Raw genomic sequence first — 21,709 nt, 5'->3', positions numbered from 1 at the left:
GCGGCGCCCCAGGCCACGGCGGGCGGAGGAGGCTCCCGCCCCAGAGCTTCCCTCCTGCGGCAGGAGGTTCCGCAGGCACCTTGGACCCCGAAGCAGGGGAAGCCCGGCCTCAGGTGGCAAAGCGCCTTAAGGAAGGAGCCCCAGAGGAGGGGGGCGGGGGGAGATGGGCCCGCCAGGCCAGCCCTGAGTCGGGGGGGGGGCAGGGCCAGATCCTGCCCGTGCCAAGGCGAGGCTGCTCAGCACAGAGGCTGCTCTTGCTCCTGGTTGCAAGATGCTTCTGGACCAGCGTCTGGATCCGAAGTAGGCGAGAGTGATGGTGGCGCATCTCCAGCTGGCGGGGGGGGGGGTCTGAAGCGGCTCCCATGTTCTCCGGACGGAGAATGTAGGTCAGGTTGGTGAAAGGCCTCCGGATTAGAGGCTGCAGCTGCTGCTTCCTTGGAGGGCTGGAGCGGCAGATTGTGAAGGGGGGGGGGAGAACTTCATTTGAGAGCTCCTTGAATGGCAGGAATAAGCTGCCCACTGCCAAACCCCAGCTCCTCTCCCTGCTGCCTCAGTTCCTCATTCTACCTGAAGGAAGTTGGCCTGAGGCAAGGACAGCAGAAGGGGGAATTCGGCTGAGCAGGGGGCTGACCCACTTCTGCCCCTGCTTCGCTTTCAGGCCCTGGTTCCCCTCGGAGCGGCTCCCTCTGGTTGGCTGCCCCACAGGATCCTGTGGCAACCCCAGCAAGCCCAGTCACCCAGGTGCTTCCTTTACAGGTGTCCACTCAGTGCAGCTGCCCTGCCTTGGCAGACGGAAGGAAGAGAAGCGTCACTTGGGGGGCATTTCCAGGCAGAAGCCGAGTGGGTCAGCCTGTGGGTTCAGGGAGAGGACAGAGCCAGGATGAGACAGGCAGGATGTTTGACACCTGGGGTGGACAGGTGTAGAACCCACCTTATATCTGTGGGGGTTTTAAACTGCTTTTAACATGGCGTTTTAATTGTCGTAAACCGCCCTGGGACCTTAGGGTGAAGGGCAGGTAACTAATCATACCTATTGCTGTATACCACCCCAATCTCAAGAGTGCCGGATCCCAGTGGTTCCTTTTGGAAGCCCCAATGATGGAGGGGTTCATTGCATCGGCACTCCGAGGGGGTTTTGCTTCTTCCATGGGCACAGCCTTGGATCCAGACAGACACCAGACATTGTTCTCTGCTGCTTTGCATCTCAGTCACACAACTCCTAATTCCAACCTCTCTAAGCTCTGGCTTTATCTGTTTAGGGAAAGGCATCACTCATTTGCCGTCTCACACCAAGTCTTTTTGATCCTTTGTGTCTTCATGGCCCTTCAACCAGGCTATTTCCTGGACATGGGAAGCTTAGCCTAGCTTAATTAGCTGTTAAAATTTGCTGATTCCAGGGGATTAGAAATGTCTAGCACCCAACAAATACAAATGTATTTGTTGGATCCGGGAAGGGATAAAATTAAAAAATACAGATCAATTAGATTTGGAAGGTCATGACAATAGATTTGGCTAGCATCCATACTTATGGTACGAAAAGGCAAGAGTACATCAAAGTTTTCAAAAGCATATTATAAAAAAATATATTTAAAGTTTGGGAGAAGTATAAAGGAATACTAGAACAAAAAGCACCATGGTGGCTTTCTCCACTAGAGGCAATATCGGGGGGGGGGGGATAAATATGGGCTACGTACAGAGAGTTGTTAATAGAATCAGAAAGTCAATTAAAATTGAAAGAATTTAACAAAGTTAGAGAGAATGTAACAGATTGGTTACAATATTTACAGTTAAATGAAATATTTAAGAATCATAAAAAGATAGGATTTCAATTTTTCAGAGATAAATAATAGAAAATGATATAAAGTTAATATCAAAAATGTACAATCTGTTGCTAGAATGGGAAACAAAAGATGAAGAGGTTAAATCAGTTATGATTAATTGGGCACAAGATGTGGGACACAATATTCAGATGGAGGAATGGGAAAAATTATGGAAGAATTAGTTTAAATTTACAGCATGTGTGGCGATTAAAGAAAATTATATGAAATTGATGTATAGATGGTACTTAACTAGCAAAAATGTATAAAACTAAGGAAAGCAAGTGTTGGAAATATAAAATAACAGAAGGGACTTTTTTCCACATGTGGTGGGATTGTAAAATTATAAAGAAATATTGGGAAATGATTTATAATGAACTGAAGAAGATGTTTAAAATAAACTTTGTTTAAAAAAAATCCAGAAGCTTTCCTACTAGGTATTACAGAAGTGGACTTACCAAAAGCACAACATTATTTATTTATGTATGCAACTACTGCCAATACTTTGGCCACCTCATGAGAAGAGAAGACTCCCTGGAAAAGACCCTGATGGGAAAGATGGAGGGCACAAGGAGAAGGGGACGGCAGAGGACGAGATGGTTAGACAGTGTTCTCGAAGCTGCGAACATGAGTCTGACCAGACCGCGGGAGGCAGTAGAAGACAGGAGTGCCTGGCGTGCTCTGGTCCAGGGGGTCACGAAGAGTCGGACACGACTAAACGACTAAACAACAACAACCGCTACACGGACATTACTAGCACAAATTTGGAAAGAAGATGGTGCCCTAACTAAAGAAGATTGGCAAGTTAAATGGCAAAACCGGGGCTTGGCAGAAATGACGAGCAGAATCCGAAACCAGGGAAGAGAAGCAGCGCAAGAAGAATGGAAAAAATTTAAGGACTATTTAAAGAAATATCATAAAGTTAATGAAAGTTAGAATGATGTTGGACTGGAAAGTAAATGGTTACTATTAGTAATGGTTAAGACAAGGAAAATAAGGAAGAATAGTCTAAATTTAAATTAAAATAAGGGAAGATTTGCTGAACAATCGATAAGAATTTGGAATACAGAAAGGGGAGGCATGAGGAAGTCGGGGAAGATAGGATATGAAATTAGGATATGAAATGATACATGTTTTTTGTTTTGTTTTTGTTTTTGTATGTTTATGTTTGTTGTATTGTGTTTATATGGAAAAATAAAAATATTTAAAAAAAAAAATAAATGGCAAAACCGACAGTGAAACTAAGAAACAGAGATGACAATGAAATTAAGGAAGAATGGAAGATGTTTATTGCATATATACAGAAGCATTGTACACAGGTTAATACATTAGCAGGGTTTTAAAAGTACTTGTAATTTCAGAATGAATGAACAATAGTGATTTAAATAAATTATAAATTTAATAATGGACATGCAGTATATCGACAAATAATAGAACCAGGGAAGGGACTAGAGGGAAATCAATTTGTTTTGTTTTATTGTGGTGTTGTTGTTGTTGTTAGGAAAACCAATAAAATATTCTTTTTAAGAAGAAATGTCTAGCACTCAGCTTAATACACATGGGTCTAGTATCAAGTTTCAACACTCCAAGCATTGATTACATTCTAACACCTACTAGACCCAGGAATTTAGGGGAGTCTGGTACCCACAAACTCTTCATAATCTGGGGCCCAATGTGGGGGCGGTATCCAGGAACCCAGAGAAGAATCAAGTGCCACTTGGCACTAGATCCAGGTTCCCTGCTTTGGCATTAAGTCTGACAACTTTTCAAAATCCCTGGGGGCGGGGGAGGGGTTTAATTGCGTGTAAGAAATCTATTAAAAATCCTTTTGAAAGCAGCAGCGCTCTCCATGACTGGCCCTCAGTGACTGGGTGCCTTTTGGTGTCCAGGGTGGGGTTTTTTTCCTGGGGGGGCACTTATGGGAGAACAGCCGTTCTGCTGCCTGAGGCCCTCTTGCTTGGGGTCCTGGAAGGAAGAACAGCAAAAGAGGCTTGAGCCAAGGAGTCAGCCTCCTTTCTTTTGGCCGTCCATTGTCCGCCCTGGCCGAGGGCGGGTCAAAGGCCAGCTCAAGCAGGTGGGTGGCACCTGCCCAGGTGAGCCTCGCTCGGTGCTGCAAACCCCGCCCACCTGTGGGGGAAGGGAGGGCGGATACTGCCGCCTGAGGCCCTCTTGCTTGGGGTTCAGCTTGAGGTGGTGTAGGTGGGGCTCCCCCAGAGTTGGGGTCCCCCTGCCTCCTGCCTAGAGTCACCCCAGGCACAAAAGGGATATGGGGTCTCTCAGGCAGAGGACCCCCCCTCCTAGGGGGTGCCCCCCTCCTCCGCCCCCAGGGTGGTTATTACCGTATTTACTCAAATGTCATGCGCACCTTTTTTGTCCAAATTACCGTACTTTTCCTTGTATAAGACAAGGTTTTTTTACTCAAAAATAAGGTTAAAAAATGGGACTCGTCTTACACACAGGCAGTGCATTGTGGGGCCGGGCGATTGGTTGCAGCTGCGAGCTGCAGCTTGTCATTGAGGGCCTTCTCGGTGGTGGTGCCCACCCTGTGGAACACCCTCCCACCAGACGTCAAGGGAAAAAACAACTGCCAGGAGGCATCTGAAGGCAGCCCTGTTTAGGGAAGTTTTTAATATCTGAAGGACTATTGTATTTTAATATTTTGTTGGAAACCCAGCCAGATAGGCGGGGTATAAATTTATTATTATTATTAGTGATTTGGTGGGTGATTGTTGGCTGCTGCGGCAAGGGCTGCTGTGGGTTGGCTGTTGCTGCCACAATCGGGCGTTCGATATCCGGCTGCTGTTGGCGAGTGGGAAGACGCTTCCTGTGTTCCACGTCACGAGCAAATCGGAGCGTTTTCTATTCTGGTTAGCGATTTTCTGCAGTCCCCCCCCCAAGAAGCTCAAGAAATCTTGGCAACCCCCTCCAAAAAAAAGTTCAACAACTATGGGCCATCTCCCCCCATTTCCTTTAATTTGAGTCCCCCCAAATAAGGGGCGTCTTATACAAGGGGGTGTTATCCACGGGAAAATATGGTATGTCACAAAAATTAGGGTGTGCGTTTAGTTTCGTGTGAATATGGTATTCTTATTCTTTTCATTTGTTCAAGGTTTCAAGAAACCGCAGGCATAAAACACACAAGACCTAAGATAAGAAGCACCGTAAATGGACAGCTTTCAAAGGGACAGACTAGATGGCAGCTGCAGGCCCAGGAGCCTGACTGGGGAGGAGGAGGCCCAGATGGAGGCCCAGACCAGGCTGGGGCCTTGCCTGCCCTCCTGCCACTGCTCCCCCTTCGGGGAGGGGGCACCCCCAATTGGCCCCCAGCTGAGCCCCCGGGGCAGCAAGAGCACAAGGCCCTGCCCTGAAGGGGGGCAGCAGGGGGGCCATTTTGCAGCTGGAGCCGCAACTCCCCGCCAAGGTCTCCTGCCTCATCTGGGGACCCCTCATGGGGGAATCTGGGCTGGGGGTGGCTGGGCCTTGTCTTGGCGGCAGAGCAGGGAGAAGCCGCTTTGTCATCCCCCCCATGTCTGCCCCCCAGTAGCCACAGCGGCTGGCCCCCAGCCCTCAAGCGGTGAAGGCCACGTCAGCTCCCCTGCGCCTGGTGGTGAGAAAGCCCTCGCCTCCCCTGGGGAAGCCACTGGCCTGGCCTAGTCAGCCCTCCCCCCCCCCCCATGCCAGGCACCATCTCCTGAATGTCTGGTGGGGGGCACTCAGGAGCCCCCTTTGCCTGGGCTGGGACTGGCCTTGGTGGCCTTTGCCTGCCTGCCTCTGACTCGGTCTCTCCTCTCTTGTCTCCATTCCAGGTCTGCTTTGGGCCGAGAGGCTTTTCCTTCGTGTAACAGGTAGGAGGATGGGGGACTTCTGCGCACGTGGGGAAGGCAGGTTGGAGGGAAGTTTCCCCCGTCTGAGGCCAAAATGGGAGCCACTGGCATGCGTGAGAAGCCCCCTTTTCCTGTGAACAATGCACCTCTCTCCTGGCTGACGACTCTTCTTGCAGCTGGAGGCTCCATCTACTTGCTGATTAACAAAGAAGCAGATATGCTGGAATTTGGCAGCAGCCCTTCTGCTTTGCACCCGGGGCGCGTTACATCAGAAACGTCAGTGTGGGGCAGAGTGTGGGACCAGGAGCTGGGAGACAGGGTGCCAATGCCCACTCAGCTATGAGCCTTGGGGCAGGTACGGTCTCTTAGACTTGCCCCATCTCTCAGGGTTGTTGGGAAGATCGTGTCCCATGGGGGAGAGTCATGCATGCAACCTTGAGCTCTTTGGAGGAAAAGTGGTATGTAAATAGGAACAAACTGGAAGGAAGAAGAACGGAGAGAGAGAGTGAAAGTACAGTGCAAGTCCCATAAGCCAATGCAAGCGGCTTGGGCAGCCCCTGGGGAACAGCCTCCCGAGGTGACCTCCTAGGGGCAAGAGCTGGCACAACTTGGCTGTGGCTTGTTTTCTGACCTGCTGCGGTTGTGGCCATGGCCTGGACGCCTGCTTGGCAGCAGGGGCCACAGAACTGCAGCAGCCAGACAATAAGTTGGTGGGGAGCACCCCCCCCTCAAATCTTGGGCCTGGCAATCCGTCTAGCGCCAGTCCCCTCCCGTGAAACTGGGCACATCTTCAGTCTGTTGAACTATTACCTTAATCTGCTGGCTTTTGCTCTGCCTTTGATGCTGAGATAAAAGGGTTGCATCTACCGGCTTGTAAAGGCACATCCAGAATATGTTCAGACAGCTTTTTATTAACCTTCTCTTGGGCTAACTCCAGATTTGGGGCCTGTTAAATAACCCACTAGAAGGCAAATTAGACAGTGCTTCCCTGAGTTCTGACTAGGCCTTCCACAGAACTGGCCTTCCCGTCCACTGCAAGAGCAAGACACTCTGGACTTGCGTGGTTGGTGGGAACATGGGCCTTGCCAGGCTGCCTCATCTTGTTTCGCTGGTCAAGGGTCTGGTCCCCAAGAGTGGCCAGTCGGATGGCCCTGCAAAGCTCACTAACAGGGTGTGAGGCCCATTTCCTAACATCCAACTAACCCCTTCCCCCTACCTCCCAGGCCCTGTAGCTGATCCTAAGCATGTATAACTGAAACCCTGTGCCTCTCCTTCCTCTGTTTTATCCCCTCTGTCAAGTTTTAAATGATAAGCCCCTTGGGACAGGGGCCTGTACTCTGTAAAGTGTCATTCATACTGATGGCACCATATAAACAAACAATCAGAGACTTTTAGAGTTGGAAGGGACCCCAGGGGTCATCAAGTCTGACCCTCATTTGCCGGACTCCAGTCTGCAGGAGCCTCACCTGTTCTCCAACAATTCCCGAAGATTATAGGCAGAGGCTCTGATATTACACCAGCAAGCTCCTTTCACACCCTTGTGTGCAGCTCATCAGGCCCTGGAGATCTGAATTAATTCAAAATAGCTAGGTGTTCCCTGACCACCTCTTTCCCTATCTTAGGCAGCAGCTCCCTCCTTGCGGCGTTTATTCTGTTATCACCAGGTTGGGCAAAGTAGGTGTTGATCAGTTCTGCCTTTCCTCTGTCTCCAACAGTATTTCTCCATCTTCTCCACACAGAGGACCTATTACTTGCTTGTTCTTCCTCTTGCTTTGAACATAGCTGAAAAACCCCGTATTATTTTTAACCTCTCTCGCAGGATTGAGTGCTTTCTGAGCTTTAAGCTGCCTGACCAGGGAGAATGGCTAAATCGCAGGACATCATAGCAAAGTGGTTGACAACACAGTTTGCCCGCTGCTGCCTCTGCCCCCCAGTGGTCAAAGACGCAACCTCTTCCTCCTGCCTCGGGAGGTGCCCCTTTGCTCTTGCAGCCCTGGGTCTCCTGGCCTGATGTGCTTTGCGTCTTCAGCCAGAGCAAAAGGCTGCAGCTTCTCAAGGCCCTTCTGCATTCTCCAGAACCCTTTTCTGGAGGACTAAAACATTACAGACATTAGTTACACATAGGTAGCCGTGTTGGTCTGCCGCAGGTATCTGAAGATGCACATGGAAGCTCATACCAATAACAAACTTTGTTTGTTTTGTTTAGTCGTTGAGTCGTGTCCGCCTCTTCGTGACCCCCTGGACCAGAGCACGCCAGGCACTCCTGTCTCCCACTGCCTCCCGCAGTTTGGTCAAACTCATGTTTGCAGCTTCGAGAACACCGTCCAACCATCTTGTCCTCTATCGTCCCCTTCTCCTTGTGCCCTCCATCTTTCCCAACATCAGGGTCTTTTCCAGGGAGTCTTCTCTTCTCCTGAGGTGGCCAAAGTCTTGGAGCCTCAGCTTCAGGATCTGTCCTTCCAGTGAGCACTCAGGGCTGATTTCCTTAAGAATGGAGAGATTTACAGTCCATGGGACTCTCAAGAGTCTCCTCCAGCACCAGAATTCAAAAGCATCCATTCTTCAGCGATCAGTCTTCTTGATGGTCCAGCTCTCACTTCCATACCTCACTACTGGGAAAACCATGGCTTTAACTATACGGACCTTTGTTGGCAAGGTGATGTCTCTACTTTTTAAGATACTGTCTAGGTTTGCCTTCGCCTTTCTCCCAAGGAGCAGGCGTCTTTTAATTTCGTGACTGCTGTCACCATCTGCAGTGATCATGGAGCCCAAGAAAGTAAAATCTCTCACTGCCTCCATTTCTTCCCCTTCTATTTGCCAGGAGGTGATGGGACCAGTGGCCGTGATCTTCGTTTTTTTGATGTTGAGCTTCAGACCATATTTTGCGCTCTCCTCTTTCACCCTCATTAAAAGGTTCTTTAATTCCTCCTCACTTTCTGCCATCAAGGTTGTGTCATCTGCATATCTGAGGTTGTTGATATTTCTTCCGGCAATCTTAATTCCAGTTTGGGATTCATCCAGCCCAGCCTTTTGCATGATGAATTCATAACAAACTTAGTTGGTCTCTAATGTGCTACTGGAAAGTATTTTTTTATTTTGTTTCAATTACGGACATTGTTTATCTAAGTTTTGCTCAGAGTAGACTTACTGAAAGTAATGGACCTACCTTAGTCACATTCATTAATTTCAGTGGGTCTACTTTGAGTAAAACTTTGTTGACTACCACCCTAGTATTATAAGAATGTTATATTATTACCGTACCCCGGTAGCACATTTCTAGTGTTCTCCTAGCCCTGGCCCACTTGTTTTTCTCCCCATCTTTGCTCTCTTGCATCCCAGGAGCAGCTGCTCAGCCTTGCCCAGCCAGCCAGGAAGTGAAGTGCTCAGGTCCAGGCCTGGAGCTCCCCCCTGCTGCCACGCTGCCCCCTCCCTGCCCACACCACCTGTGCCCTGTGCTCATTGGTTTGCCTGTCAGCTCAGCACCAGGTGTGCTGAGCAGGTGGTGACTGGATCCCCTCCTCCCTCCTGCTCCCCTCTTGTGCCTCTGACACTCCGCTTTCTCTCTAAGGCTGCGAGGATTCCTGTGGATCCTTCCATTTGTGCAGCTGCTGCGTTGAGTAGGTGCCTTCGGTTGCTGCCCTGTCACCCAGTGTCACCCAGTCCTTGAGGCACCTCTCTGGGGTGGGGGTGCTGCATATTGGGGGGGGGGGAGTTGGTGACTCTCAGGCTCCACTCTCAATCAGGCTCCAAAGCTGCTCAGCCCACCTGCTGCTGCATTGGAGGAAGAGATCTCCTTATCGCCTGTGATCTCATTTGACCAGAGTAATAAGAGTCTTCCTTTTGGGATGATGTAGCATCCCCCCCCCCCATAGCTTTCTAGATGGAATGAAGGATATATAATTGAAGGGCAAGTCCCAGGCTGTAGCCAGCTGCTGGGCGGGGGGTTGTCTGCGAAGGCAGCCTGTGTTGCTCATGCAAGAGCAGCCCAGGCTGGCCGCCAGCCCTTCTCTAATGAAGCCACTTAGAATGAGCCTAATCTAGAGTCCCTGCCAAGAATGCCACTCTCTTCCTCCCCTGTCCCTGCCAGGCTGCTCAAGGCAGCCCTGTGGGGCAGATCTGCTCTGCCTCTGCTGCCCTGCCCTGGGGCTGCAGCCATCCCTTCTCTGCCAGTTTAATCAGCCCTGGACAGAGTGATCCCCCCCCCCCCCATTTCACCTGCCTGCGCTTGCCCTGGGGGAATTGCCCTCCTGCCACTGGTGTTAATGCAAAGGAGTGGGGGATGTTCTCCTGTGTGTCTTGGGTGGGCCTCTCTTTGAACATGGTCAGGATACTCCAGCTGGTCCAAAACAGGCCAGCAGCAGCGTCTGGCTGACAGGGTCACACCATGCTGCCTGCACTGCTTTCCCAAGGTGTCCTTGCCAGTAAACTTTTGCATTTTTAGTGATCTTTCACGGGGCATAAAGACCACTTCTGGAAATGTAGTGGAACTTTAGCACTCAATTCAGGGCTAGTTTTTTCCAGAAAGAAACAATCTGTTTGCAACCCTGTTAATGGGGGAAATCCCGTTGCTGGGCCGACTCAAAGTGCTGCTATTACCCTTTAAGGCCCCCAAAGGCTTGAGGCCGGGGCAGCTGAAGGGTCAAGGCCCTTTTCTGGATGTGGGGGAAGGAGAAGACTCTCTTCAGTTTTGTGTCCCCCCAGCCAGGCTCTCCTGAGGCCCACGCTATAGCCTTTTTCTGTACCAGCTAAAGACGTTTTCATTTCCTCAGACATGTCATTCTCTTTAGCCTCTTTGGTGCTCGTGAGATCCCACATCCTGATATTGCTCTCTCTGGCCGGCTTGGGGTTAGTTTGCTTTTAGATTTCACGTTTGTGTTTTATTATTTGGTAGTCTTTTCATTTTTACTGTAAATGGCAGAGAGCCTTTGTTATTGGGCAATGTATCAGTATTGCAGGAGAGTAAATAAGCCTTAAGAAGAGAACTTGAGGGGCAGCATGGGGCAAGGAAGGTGTGTTCAGTGCTCTTGAGCCTCATCCCCCCCCCCCGACGCCTCCCAGAGATCCCTGTCAAGCTGGTGAGAAACTGGCTGGCTAGACAAGACTCTCTGAACACAGAGATGAAGCAGAACCGACAGCCGGCTGCTCTCCACCTTGACTCACATTGACTCCTGCTGCCAACCGGGGGCTAGGCCTGCGGTGCCAGGATGCGGCTGCGGCAGCAGCATGGAGGGCCTTGGAATGCGACAGGGATGCCCCACATTCCCCGGAGTCTCCCTGGGGGCCTTGCCTCCCTAGCAGGAGGAAGGTGGGCTGCCCTCTGTCCCTGAACAAGGAAGCCACCCCCCTTTGGGGCACAGTCCTCTTTGTCCCCCACCAGCCTGCCTGCCTCCAGACCCAGAATTGGCATGGACACAGAAAGAAGGCCTGGGAGCTTGAGGGAGGCAGGGAGGGGTGGGCATGGCCGCAATGGACTGCTTTGCATCTGCTGCCCTCTCCACCCCCTATTTGTTGGTGATGGGTGGTCTTTTCCCAGTGGGGGGGTGCTGGTGGGTGAGGAAAGCACATTCATTCTAGCTCTCCCCTCTTCAGAGGCAGCCGCAAGCTCTGTTTCCCTTGGACCACCATGAGTTCTGGACCGCGAGGAGGCAGCAGAGATGGCGCTGGCAAAGGCCTGGCTGGGGCCGCCTCTCACTCCTGGCAGCCCCCTCACATCCTGGTGGTGGAGGCCCACCCCTCCCACTGGGCCCACACCTGCCACAAGCTCTGCGATGCCCTGGAAAACGTCTTCTCTCTGGCCTGCAGTCTGGCGGGTCCAGCCCGCATCCCTCTGCTCAGCCTCTACGTGGTCCAGAGCCAGCAGGAGTGCCTTCTGCCCTTTGTGGTGAGTGAGTGCTGCTGGGGGGCACAGTGAGCAGCTGGGGGGAGGGGAGGCATCTCTCTTTCTGCTGGTCTGTCCATGCAGGGTCCTTGTCCTGCTCCTTAGCTTGCCATCCCAGCACACGCCAGCCGATTTAAAGGGCTCCAAACGCCCACTTTCAAGGGGCCTTTGTGTTTTCTGGAGGGGTAAAATGGAGCAGCTTCAGGCAGCAGCACCTCTGGGCAGAAGGGGCAGCTTGGAAGAAGCTCAATTCAGAAATGGTGCTGCAGAGCTGGAAAAGGTCCAGGAAGGGGCAGCCAAAGCGATCCAGGGAATGGAGCGACTCCCCAAGAAGGAGCAATGGCAGTGCTGGGGGGGGGGGTTAAGTTACAGAAAAGGTGCGTAAAAAGTGACAGAATAGAAGTGTGCGCAATGCTGCACTTCCTGGAGAATGTGAGGAGCTTTTTCTCCCTCTCTCGTAATGGCCAGTCCAGTGATGCTGAATGGTGGGAGGTTCAGGACAGAGAAAGAAAGTGCTTTTCCATGCAAAGTGTCGTTAGACTATGGAACTCCTTCCCACAGGAGGCACCAATGGCTTTAAAAGCGGATTAGACAAATGCGTGGAGCATAAGGCTCTCCGTGGCTCTGCCTCCTCAGTCTGGGGTTGGGTGCTTCCGAATGCCCGCGGCTAGGAGTGCCAGTGGGGGAGCCCTGCTGTTGCGCTCGTGTCCTGCTTGGGGGCTTCCCTTGCTTGGCCTGTTGGCAGCCAGTGAGAACAGGGCGCTAGGCTAGGTGGGCCTCCTTGCACCTGATCCAGCAGCCAGGCGCCTCTGAGGGCCTTGCCCTGCTCTTGCCGCAGACCTCCCCCTCCAGAAAACTCTTCAGCTGTCCCCAAAGCAAAGAGGACCCCTCGTTTCTCTGGAGGAGCTGATCCTCAGAGAGCCTGGCCACCTTCGTCCCCAGCAGACAAGGCAGTTGTCTCCTTGCATGGCTCCTGCAGCAGACTCCCAGAGAGCCTCGGCTGGGCTGGGCTGCAGCTCATTCCTGGCCAAGCATGTCTAGACTCGGGTGTCTCCTGTCCACAGAGGGGCTCATTAACTCAGGCTAACTGGCAGTGAAACTGCGCTCAGCACCCTGGCTGTGTCTCTGCCTTGGCCCCCGGCCATGATGCCCAGGCTGGCCCCAGCAACAGCGCAAGCAGCTGCATCTCGGGGGGGCGGCTTTCCAATGCCCAATGTGTCCCACTTCATGCCCATCCCAGAGACCAGGGGAGCAGGCAGAAGCTGTGGGCAGAGTGCATGGCCAGGGCAGGGTCTTCCTCCTGGGAAAGGACACGAGAAGCAGCTATTTGCCCCCCCCCCTGCCCCAGGGGTGAGCACCCCTCACAGGGGAGGCATTGGGCCCTTGCTGAGGCACATCTCCTGCCCACTGTCGTTGCAGCCGGTGAGAGGGAGCTTCTCTCGGCTCCAGAGCTGCCTGGCGGAGCTGCGCGCCTTGCCCTCCGAGGGGGTCTTCCACCTCAAGGAGGACGCCATAGTCCAGGCCGTGCAGGATGGGCTCCAACAGTTCAAGCAGTACACGGGGCAAGGCATGGCTGGGGCCTCCCTGAGCAGCTCTTCCCTGGAGGTAAGAGGAGGCCGGAGGGAGGGGCCCCCTGTGTCTGCTGCACACCAACTAGCAACTGCCCAATTAGGGAGGAGGGTCGCTGTTTCTCTCCACTTCCATCTCCCCCATCACCTTCCAGCCAGGTTGGGGGTCTTCCACTGCAGGGGGTTAGATTAGATGATCTTCGGTGTCCCTATGAGATTTCTGCCCAAACGTCTTTCCCCAAGCAGAAGCTGGGACACAGGCACTAATATAATATAATAATATTATATAATATAATAATAATAATAATAATAATGATGTTAGTGGGCAGGAGCCTCTGGTGCCCTCCAGGACCACATCCATTCCTGAGTTGCCCCCTCTCTGCCTGCCTCTTCTGCAGCCTCCAGCAAGACGAGGAGGCCTTGCAAACCCCCTCTGCCATCCTGCAGGCAATACAAGCAGCTCTGCAAAGCACCAGTTTGCATGGAAAGAGCAAGTTGATTCCTTGCACAGAATCCAGCATGACAGGGGCCAGAATCTGGGGAGTGGCAGATTCCCTCTCGTGTGTCCCATTACTGCCAGGGATGTTCATGGCAGAGGGGCACTAGGAAGCCTGGGCAGATGGTTGGTGGCACTGCCATCTGTTGCTTCAAGAAGCTCAGGGCACATGTCCCTCCCCAAATTTATCCACTCAACATCCTGGTGAGGTGCATTGAACTGGACCAAGGTCACCCAGTGAGGTTCCTGGCTGATTATGGATCTGACGCGCCCCCACCCCACCCCTCTGGGCTCCCCTCTGAGTCTCCGGCAGCCATGGGGCTTCTCTTCCAGATGACCATCCTGACTGGCCAGCCCAGCGCCAAGGTGGCCAAGCAGCTGGAGGCTGGGCTGCAGGGCATTGACCTGGTCAGCCTCCGCCAGCTGCAGGTGGTGGAGGTCTCCACAAGGGGGCTGCAGGAGGCGCCTGAGGCTGCGGCGGAGGACGGAGAGGGAGCCACCCCCAGCAGCAGCGGCGGCAGCCATGGGGGTAAGTGCCCCCCAACCTGTGGCATTTCAAATGACGCTTCCGAGCGGCCCCTCGCCTCCCGCTGGGTGTTGTTATCACTCCGGGATGCTCCTCTGGTGTCTGCTCCAGAGCAAGTGCCATTCATGAAAGGGAACTCATGGCTTCTGCCTCTGATTAGCGGTGAATGGCTGCAAAGTGCCCCCTAAGTGCACAGGAAGTCAGTTTCTGTTCCCTGCGGGGCAATGGGAAAGGTGGTGTTAATTCCTTGGGTCCTCTCATGGGTTTTTACATTTTCTTCTTTGGCTTTTACAGCACATTAAAATAAAATAAAGACAATGAAAGGATGCCACCAATTGAAGCCCACCCCGACCAGGCGGGGAGGAGAAATTGGCAGAAGAGGCTTGCCAGAGATCTGCGCTGGGACCTCCCAGGCTGCTCAGTTTTAGCAGAGAGCAGCTGGAGAGGAACCAGTTGAATCTGTCTGGATTAGGAGGAACTTAGGTAATTGCGCTTGAGTGTCGCCTAAAAGGGTGACACTCAGGGCAGAGACGGGTTTCCCGGGGCATCCAGGGCTGCTCTTTGCTGAGACTTAGAGAGTCGGGAGATCCAGTCGCAGATCTTGGTGCTCAGTGAATAATTCATGCCTCATCCCAAGCTCTGCTGAGGAGGAAGCACTTAGAGGCGGAGGAAGCCGCTCGGCCCAAAGGGGGAAACCTCTAATTAAAGGCGCGAGAGCCCAGGAAAGCCTCTGCGGCAGTTGGCCTGCCCCCTCTGGGCTGGCTGGCGCTGGAGCTGAATTTTAAGCGGGGGGAAATCACCACAAATCAGATCTTGGGGGAAAAGGCAGGAGGATGAGGCAGGAAACTCTGGCGCACAGCTGTGGGTTGGCACCAGCAGCGCCTGAAAGGGAGCCGGCAGGAGCCTCGGGAGGGCAAGAGCCAGGGCAGCTTTCTGCCCTTTGTGCAACCATCACACTGCCGGTTGCAAAGAGATCCTGAGAGGGCCAGACAGGCCCCGCAGAGGTGACTTGACTTGATGTGGAGAGACAAATGCACTCCCCACCGCAAGTCACCCTTTGGCCAGGCCGGCTGACGGAAGCCCTTCTCTGGGGAAAGCCAAAGAAACCGCTGGGGACTTTTTGCTTTCAGTCTCACCCCAAATGCAGAAGGGAAAGCAGTGAAAGGGGCCCAGCCTTGGTGTGTGGCTGGGCTGTGCATTGGGTCTGCTTCCTCCCCTCTTGCTAGCTGCAGGGAGCCTTGATCCGCCTGGGTCTCTCAAGGATCTGGAGTGTGGCTCCCTGACGGGACTGGGGCAGAGCTCTGCTGGATCAGAACCGAGGCCCATCCAGTCTGCCCAGCCCCCCACCCTGGCCCCCCAGATGCCCCTGGGAAGCCCCACAAAGTTCAGAGGCAGGCTCCCCCTGGTGCTGGAGGCACCAAGTAGCAGATTCCAGGCTAGGGCTCCTAGGAAGGGAAGGGAAAAGAGACCGTCAATATCATAATGCACAGCCTCAGGAACGCCTTGCTGCAGCCGCCAGGATTTTTAGCAATGGCCTTCTGCTGCCCCCTAGTGGGCACGGCCAACCTGTCTCTGCCCTCACTTGGGCTGCCGGCTCTTCCCTTTGCAAGGTGGCTGCCCCCTGGCTGGGCGCTGGAGGGCTGTGTGCTCCCTGCCTCCTCAGTGGGGCTGCTGGGGAGGGACAGATGGTGGCATCTGTCGTTCTTAATCCAGAGCCGCCTCCTTCTCAGGCGCAGATTTTGGCCCCCACCCCCTGCTGGCCTGATCCCCCTGCTCAGCCCGGATTAAGCCAGCCACCCTCCTCTCTCTGTTGCTAACCAGGCAGGCAGGATTTCCACTTCTCCTTTCTCGCAGCCACCGACTTAGGGCTCTGCTTCCAGAGAGGGACAGGCTTCCTGCGGGGAGAGACCCCAGCCCCTGCTGGGTGCCTGTTTCTGAGCAGCAGTGGCCGGAACCGTGGCCCTCGTGGTCTGGTATTCCTGCAGCAGTGGCTGGTGGGCCTCCTGCCCAGTGCCCAGGAGGTCTCTGCACTTGGGGGACGAGGTGGGACAAGGTCACCCTGGTCCCAGAGATCACCATCACCTCTGCTGGGGACTTTCCTCCTGCAAGGAGCCTCCCCAGCAGAGATGCGAGTCCCAGGCAGGGTCTCTGCTGGACTAGATACACAGTGGTCTTATGTGTTCTTCTTGCCATGGGAAACCACTTCAAGGTGCTCCCTAAATGTTTTGCATCTGCGCTTGGCCTCCTCTGGGCGGTTCCTCTTGTCCCCCTCAGAAAAGATAGAGTAGAGCTGCAATAAGAGACAACATTTGGCCCGGAAAAGGGCAGCCAACATGATCCGTGGGCTGGAGGGACCCTCCTATGAGGAGGGGGCTGGCCGGGGCTCTGCTCTGCCTTTACCCTCGGAGACAGCCAGGCTTGTGAATGCCAGGAAGCCCAGGAGGGCAGAGTCCTGCTCTGGCGCTCAGGTCCCTTGGGGCATCCAGTTGGACCCTGTGAGAACAGGATGCTGGACTAGATGGGCCGCTGGCCTGATCCAGCGGGTTCTTCTCATGTTCGTAGGAGGAGACGGTACAATATTCGGGGCTTTTTGTTCAGAAAAATAGTAAGGCTTTGGGGGAGGAGGGGGACATGATAGCTTATAGGAGGGTACATGGTGCGGAGAAAGGGGAGCGAGAGCGTTTCACAAGGCTGGAACCAGAGGCCTCCAAGGAAGTGGGACGCGCAGGACATGCAGCGCAGTTTTTGGCCCCCAGAAGAGGCAGAGACGGCAGCCACCAAGTGGGATGACTTAGAACTCAGGCAGCTCCTCCTGGCCCTGGAGGCTGGGCCTCGGTTGGGGGCACAGGATGGGCTGGCCAGGCTGGCAGCTGCTTTCCTCCTGAGGCCTGGCAGTGGGGCACGCAAAGGACACGCTGACCCTCCAGGAGCCCCAGACTTTGCTTCTGCAGCTGTGGGCATCGGGGGGGGGGCACGGCTCTAAGGGAGCTGTCTCTTTGTTCTGGGGGGTGGCAGGAACTTGTTGGGATGCCCAGGCTGAGCCATTGTCGGGGGGGGGGCGTACCCAGGCATGTGCAGATGGGGCTCCTTTCCTCTCCCTGCAGAGAGCGCTGTGACCCTGGGCGCAGTCCTTGACCTCCAGACTGTGGAGAATGATGTGGTGGCCCTGGAGACCTTCTTCAAGGGCTGGTTCCACGACCACAGCCCAGACCAGGAGCACCTCCACCTCCTCCTGCCCGCTGGAGCGCTCTGCCCCCCTGCTGCAGCCCAGAGCTGCCCAGGTAAGTGTGAGCCAATGGGATTCCTGTGTTGCTGCTTCACCCAGACCGAAAGCTTCCTCTTCAGGGAGTCTCTCTAACTCTACGATTCGCTGCTTCTGTGAGCCTGCTGACACCGCACCCAGCACCCACCATTTGGGACCCCTTGCTGTTGTGGGAGAGAGACGGGTGCCCTCGTCTCTTGCCTCCGCTGCTAAACATCTCTGTCCCATCCAGTGTTTGTCCAGTATTCTAAACTCCCTTTACATTTACAAAAGTTTTGGTTTTTTAAATTGTTTCCCTGTGTGCAGTTGTTCTTGCTATTTCCGTATTTGTTTCATATAAATTATTGCATAGTAAATTGCTTTGGCATCCCTCATGGGAAGCCACTCATAAATGAAATTATTATTTACACAAATAAATACACACACGTACTAAAATGACTGATACAATGAAATGTTACAAGGAAGCTGACGTAAAAAAATAATCAAAATTTAAATAAACCCAATGGTTTTGAAAAAATAAAACCATATATTTGAATACATATCAAATTTACATACATGGGTAAGCTTACTGAAGCAAATCATAATAATAATTAGGTCTCCAATGTGCTGCAGCAAAAGTGCTAGCATCATTCCCATCTGCACGGAGTTCCAGAGTGTTGGTGCTGTAGTCTGTGAGGGGGGAGTCCTTGGGGGCATTAAATGCCAAGAGTGGTGCCTTGAATTTGGGCGGGGCCTGGCAGTGGCTGTGCCCGAGGCCCCAGGCTGAACTCCAGGGTTGCTGGAATGCCCCCTGCCCCCTCCAGGCCAGGGCAGCCTCTCCAAGGGGTTCCCATGGAGTAGCGGGGTCTTCTGCCCTGGACATCTGCCCAAAGACACAAACCTGATCTCTCCAGCCCTCGCCCTCTGCCCTGAGTTTCATCCTGGGCAGGCAGTGCTGCCCGCTCTGGCTGGCAGTGGCTCTGGGTCCTTGGCAGCTGGAGGGGTCCCCAGCTGCCATGGCTTGCCAGAAGCATGCCCTGCGCCCCCTTAGCCCTGCTGCCTTCTGCCCTTGCAGTGTGCGTGAAATGCGATGCCCAGGAGAGGCTTCTCAGCCCCGCTCTGCTTACTTCCGCCTGCGGAGATGGCCCCACCGCACAACGGGAGGATGCCAGTGGCCCCTTCTGGATGGCAGCTGGCCCAGGCCTGGTGCCACGCAAGCTCCACATCCTCAGGTACCTGCCCAGGAGCCATCCGAGCGGGGCGGGGGGGGGGGGGGAGACACACTGGGAGCACCCCCAAGGGCCCCTTTGAGAAGAGGGCCAGCCTGCCACGCCCCTCAGCCCTTCCCCAGTTCCCAGATTCCAATGGAGAAATTGTGTTGTGGCCACATCAGCTGCCCTGGGAGCCCTGTCCCATGTTCAAGAGGTGTGACTGCAGTGAGAAGCACTCTGTCCATGCTCAGAGGCACTCTTAACCCAAAAAGGGGCTCTTGTTAAAACTCAGGAAATCTGGCTTTGGCCACTCACTCTCTGGGCTACAGGACCTTTTGGCCAAAGGGCCCCTCAAGCGGCACCTGGGGGAGGAGCTCCATGGGGGGGGGCAGCTGTGCGTCTCTGCCTCTCTCCTTCCCCCCTGTGCTTCCTGTTCTGGGCCGGCTGCTCCCTTCCCTGAACCTGCTCTGGCTTGCCTGGCTCAGGGGCGCTTGAGGAGGGTGGGGAGGACAAGCAGCAGCCCCCACTGGCTTCCACAATTGCAGACAGCCTGGGGGGAGGATCCTTCTCCCTTGGGAGAGCCTAAGGCAGAAGACGCAACACAAAGCCTGAAAAGCAGCAAGAAACAAATGGCTGCTTGGAGGAAGCTCAGCAGGGCTGTTCCTGACTGAATGAAGGAGACCCCAACTCACCCACCCACCCACTTCCTGTTTTGCCTTTTTAAATGCAGCAGAGCGAGGAGTTCAGCAGCCTCTTCCCTGCTCCCCACTTCCCATCTGCATGGGGGGAGGGGGCCAAGTGCCCCCACCAACGTGGACAAACTGTGTCATGAGGTGCAGCCACAGATCGCAAGGCTCTGGCAGGCCAGGAAGCCCTCCCTCCCCCCCCTTGCCATGATGCAGGAGCACCTTAAGAGCTCTCCCTCTCCACCCCCCTTCCCCCCAGGCATGGGCAGGTGGACAAAGGGGGCAGAGGAGTGGGTGTCATAGAAGACCTTGGAGCCACACTGGGCAAGTCACAGGCCTATCAAGTGGCCTGGTGTTTTGTCTGCTGATGTAACCCCAGTTGGTGGCAAGATGTGCATTGCGGAGTGGAGGGAGTGCCATGGCAGGGCAGAGGCTGGTTGGCGCTCTGCTTGGGGACAGCCACCCCCCCACTCCACCCCCAGCAGCTCAGCACAGAGCCCCCCCCCCAAGGGAGCTGCCAGGCAGGCAAGTAGCTGACAGGCACACAAACAGCAGCACCAGCTTCCCCTTCTTGGCTGTTCTGGCAGCTGCTGCAGGTTCCCCTTTGGCGCAGGACATCCTGCCAGGAAGTGCAGACTGCTTTGCAGAAATGGTCCCTCTGAGAACCCCTCTCTCCCAATTCTGCTTGTGAGACGAACCGAAGAGAGCCTGCCGGGTCCAGCCAGTGGCTTCTCCAGCCCAGAATCCTGATGCCCCAAAGGGCTCCGAGGGCAGCTCCCCTCCTGGGGCTTCCAGCCCCCGGGAATCCGAAGCACGGCTGCCTGGGGCCCCGGAGGCAGACCAGAGCCCTTGGGCCCAGGACTAGGCTCATCCTCTTGGTTAGCCTTCCAAGCTGGTGGCCGTCCCTGCCTCCTGAGGGAGGGAGTTCCACTGGTGAACTCTGCTCTGCGTGAAGAAGTTCCTTTTATCTGTCCAGAGTCTTCCAACGTTCAGCTTTCTGCCATGTCCACCAGCTCCATGGTTTTCAGAGAGGAAAGCTGTCCTCCATCCACTCTCTCCATGCCAAGCATTGCTTTATAAACTTTGATGCTGTCTAAAACTTGCCTTTTCTGCAAACTAAAAAGCTGCAGATGCGGCAACCTTCCTCCACTGGGGAGTCACTTGCCCCATGATCATTCCCAGTCCTGGGGGGCCTTGGGTGCTGCCTGGGGCTGGAGGCAGGCTCTGCCCCCCTGACCAAGGCCCTGCCCCCCGTCTCTTGCAGGGCCCTGGAGGCCAAAGGCCTGTGCACCTCGCTGCTCTATGGGCTGCCTCTGGTCATCCGGCCCACAAGCTGCTGGCGGATGAACTGGGATGAACTGGAGGCCAACCAGCAGCTCTTCCGGGCCCTCTGCCACTGTCTGTGGGTGAGTTGGGGTGGAGGGTGCAGAGTCGCAAGGCACTGAGTTATGGGGGGAGGGCTAAGCCATAGTGACCCCCGCCATGTGACGGTGCCTGCCTTCAGGAGAGGGCACCCCCCTTCTCCCTGGCACAGGGTCCCTGGGAAAGAGGAAGGAGAGCCACACACCCACCCAGGGAGGGGGGTGCCTGAGACTGTAATTTCCTCTTTCAGAAGCGAAACTGGCTGCTGCTGGCCAAATATGAGACCCCACCAGGGGCCCCCGGTCCTGGCTGTGGTCCCCCCTGGCCGAGCCCCCTCCAGGTCCTCCTGCCCTCCGAAGGGGCCGCCTCGCTGCTGCTCTGCTCCCTGGTGGGCCGGGAGCTCCTCCTGCCCTGCAGCTTCCCTCTCCTGCCAGCAGAGCCTCCCCAGGCCACTCTCAGCCAAATGGAGGCAAGTAGCGGGGGGGGGGGGCAGGGAGCCAGGCAGCACACCCCGCAAACAACCCCAGCAGGCAGGGACTGGCCCACCAGAGAGGAAACATGAGGAAGGGGGTGGTCCCGGGAGAGGGTCCCAGGGGCTGCACCCTCGTGGTCCCACCCTCGGGCTCTGCCTGCTTTCAACCCTCCTGCCCTGAGGGTGTGGAGATGCAGGGCTTGCACCTCCTCCTTGCTGGGAGGGGGCTTTGGCGGGTGGGTGGCAGGAGGGGCCTGGCTGGGCGCCAGCGGCTTGGGATGCTCCCTGATTCCATGATGAAACCACCTTTTCCCGCTGGCTCCTTCCCTGCAGAAGCTCCTGGACGGCCTGGAGCTGGAGCCGGCCTACAGTCCCCTGAGTGGGGGGGCCCCCCTGTACCAAGCCCTGAGGAGCAGCCTGGGGCGCCCAACACCCTCCCGGCCCGAGCGCAAGGCAGATCGGCACCTGCCCCGTCCGGTAGGTACGGCAGGCACCCTCACCCCACGGACGGGGCTGCAAAGGGCCACCCCAGTGGCTGTTGGGGGGCGGAGGTCCACCCCACTTGTGCCAGACCGCTTGAGATGCAAAGGGAACCGGTGCCCCCCAGGAGTGGCAAGGGGGACCCAGC

The 21,709-nt window shown here is 54.9% G+C and overlaps 1 protein-coding gene across 1 annotated transcript; it reads left to right on the top strand.

Moving 5' to 3' along the window:
* Positions 1 to 196: 196 nt before the first annotated feature.
* M1AP (meiosis 1 associated protein) lies at positions 197 to 21,171 on the top strand (the record flags this gene model as incomplete). Its single annotated transcript, XM_083572177.1, has 9 exons — positions 197 to 300; positions 5,624 to 5,662; positions 11,231 to 11,522; positions 12,939 to 13,124; positions 13,917 to 14,112; positions 17,214 to 17,390; positions 18,426 to 18,582; positions 20,512 to 20,653; positions 20,860 to 21,171. Exons 1-9 carry the CDS (start codon positions 272 to 274, stop codon positions 21,169 to 21,171), a joined length of 1,530 nt encoding a protein of 509 aa, XP_083428303.1. The 5' UTR covers positions 197 to 271.
* Positions 21,172 to 21,709: the final 538 nt, after the last annotated feature.

The sequence above is a fragment of the Podarcis filfolensis genome (genome assembly GCF_964270895.1).
Source record: "Podarcis filfolensis genome assembly, chromosome: 9".
Taxonomy (NCBI): domain Eukaryota; kingdom Metazoa; phylum Chordata; class Lepidosauria; order Squamata; family Lacertidae; genus Podarcis; species Podarcis filfolensis.
Note: the sequence above shows the minus strand (reverse complement) of the source record. Positions and strands in the feature narration are given on the sequence as shown.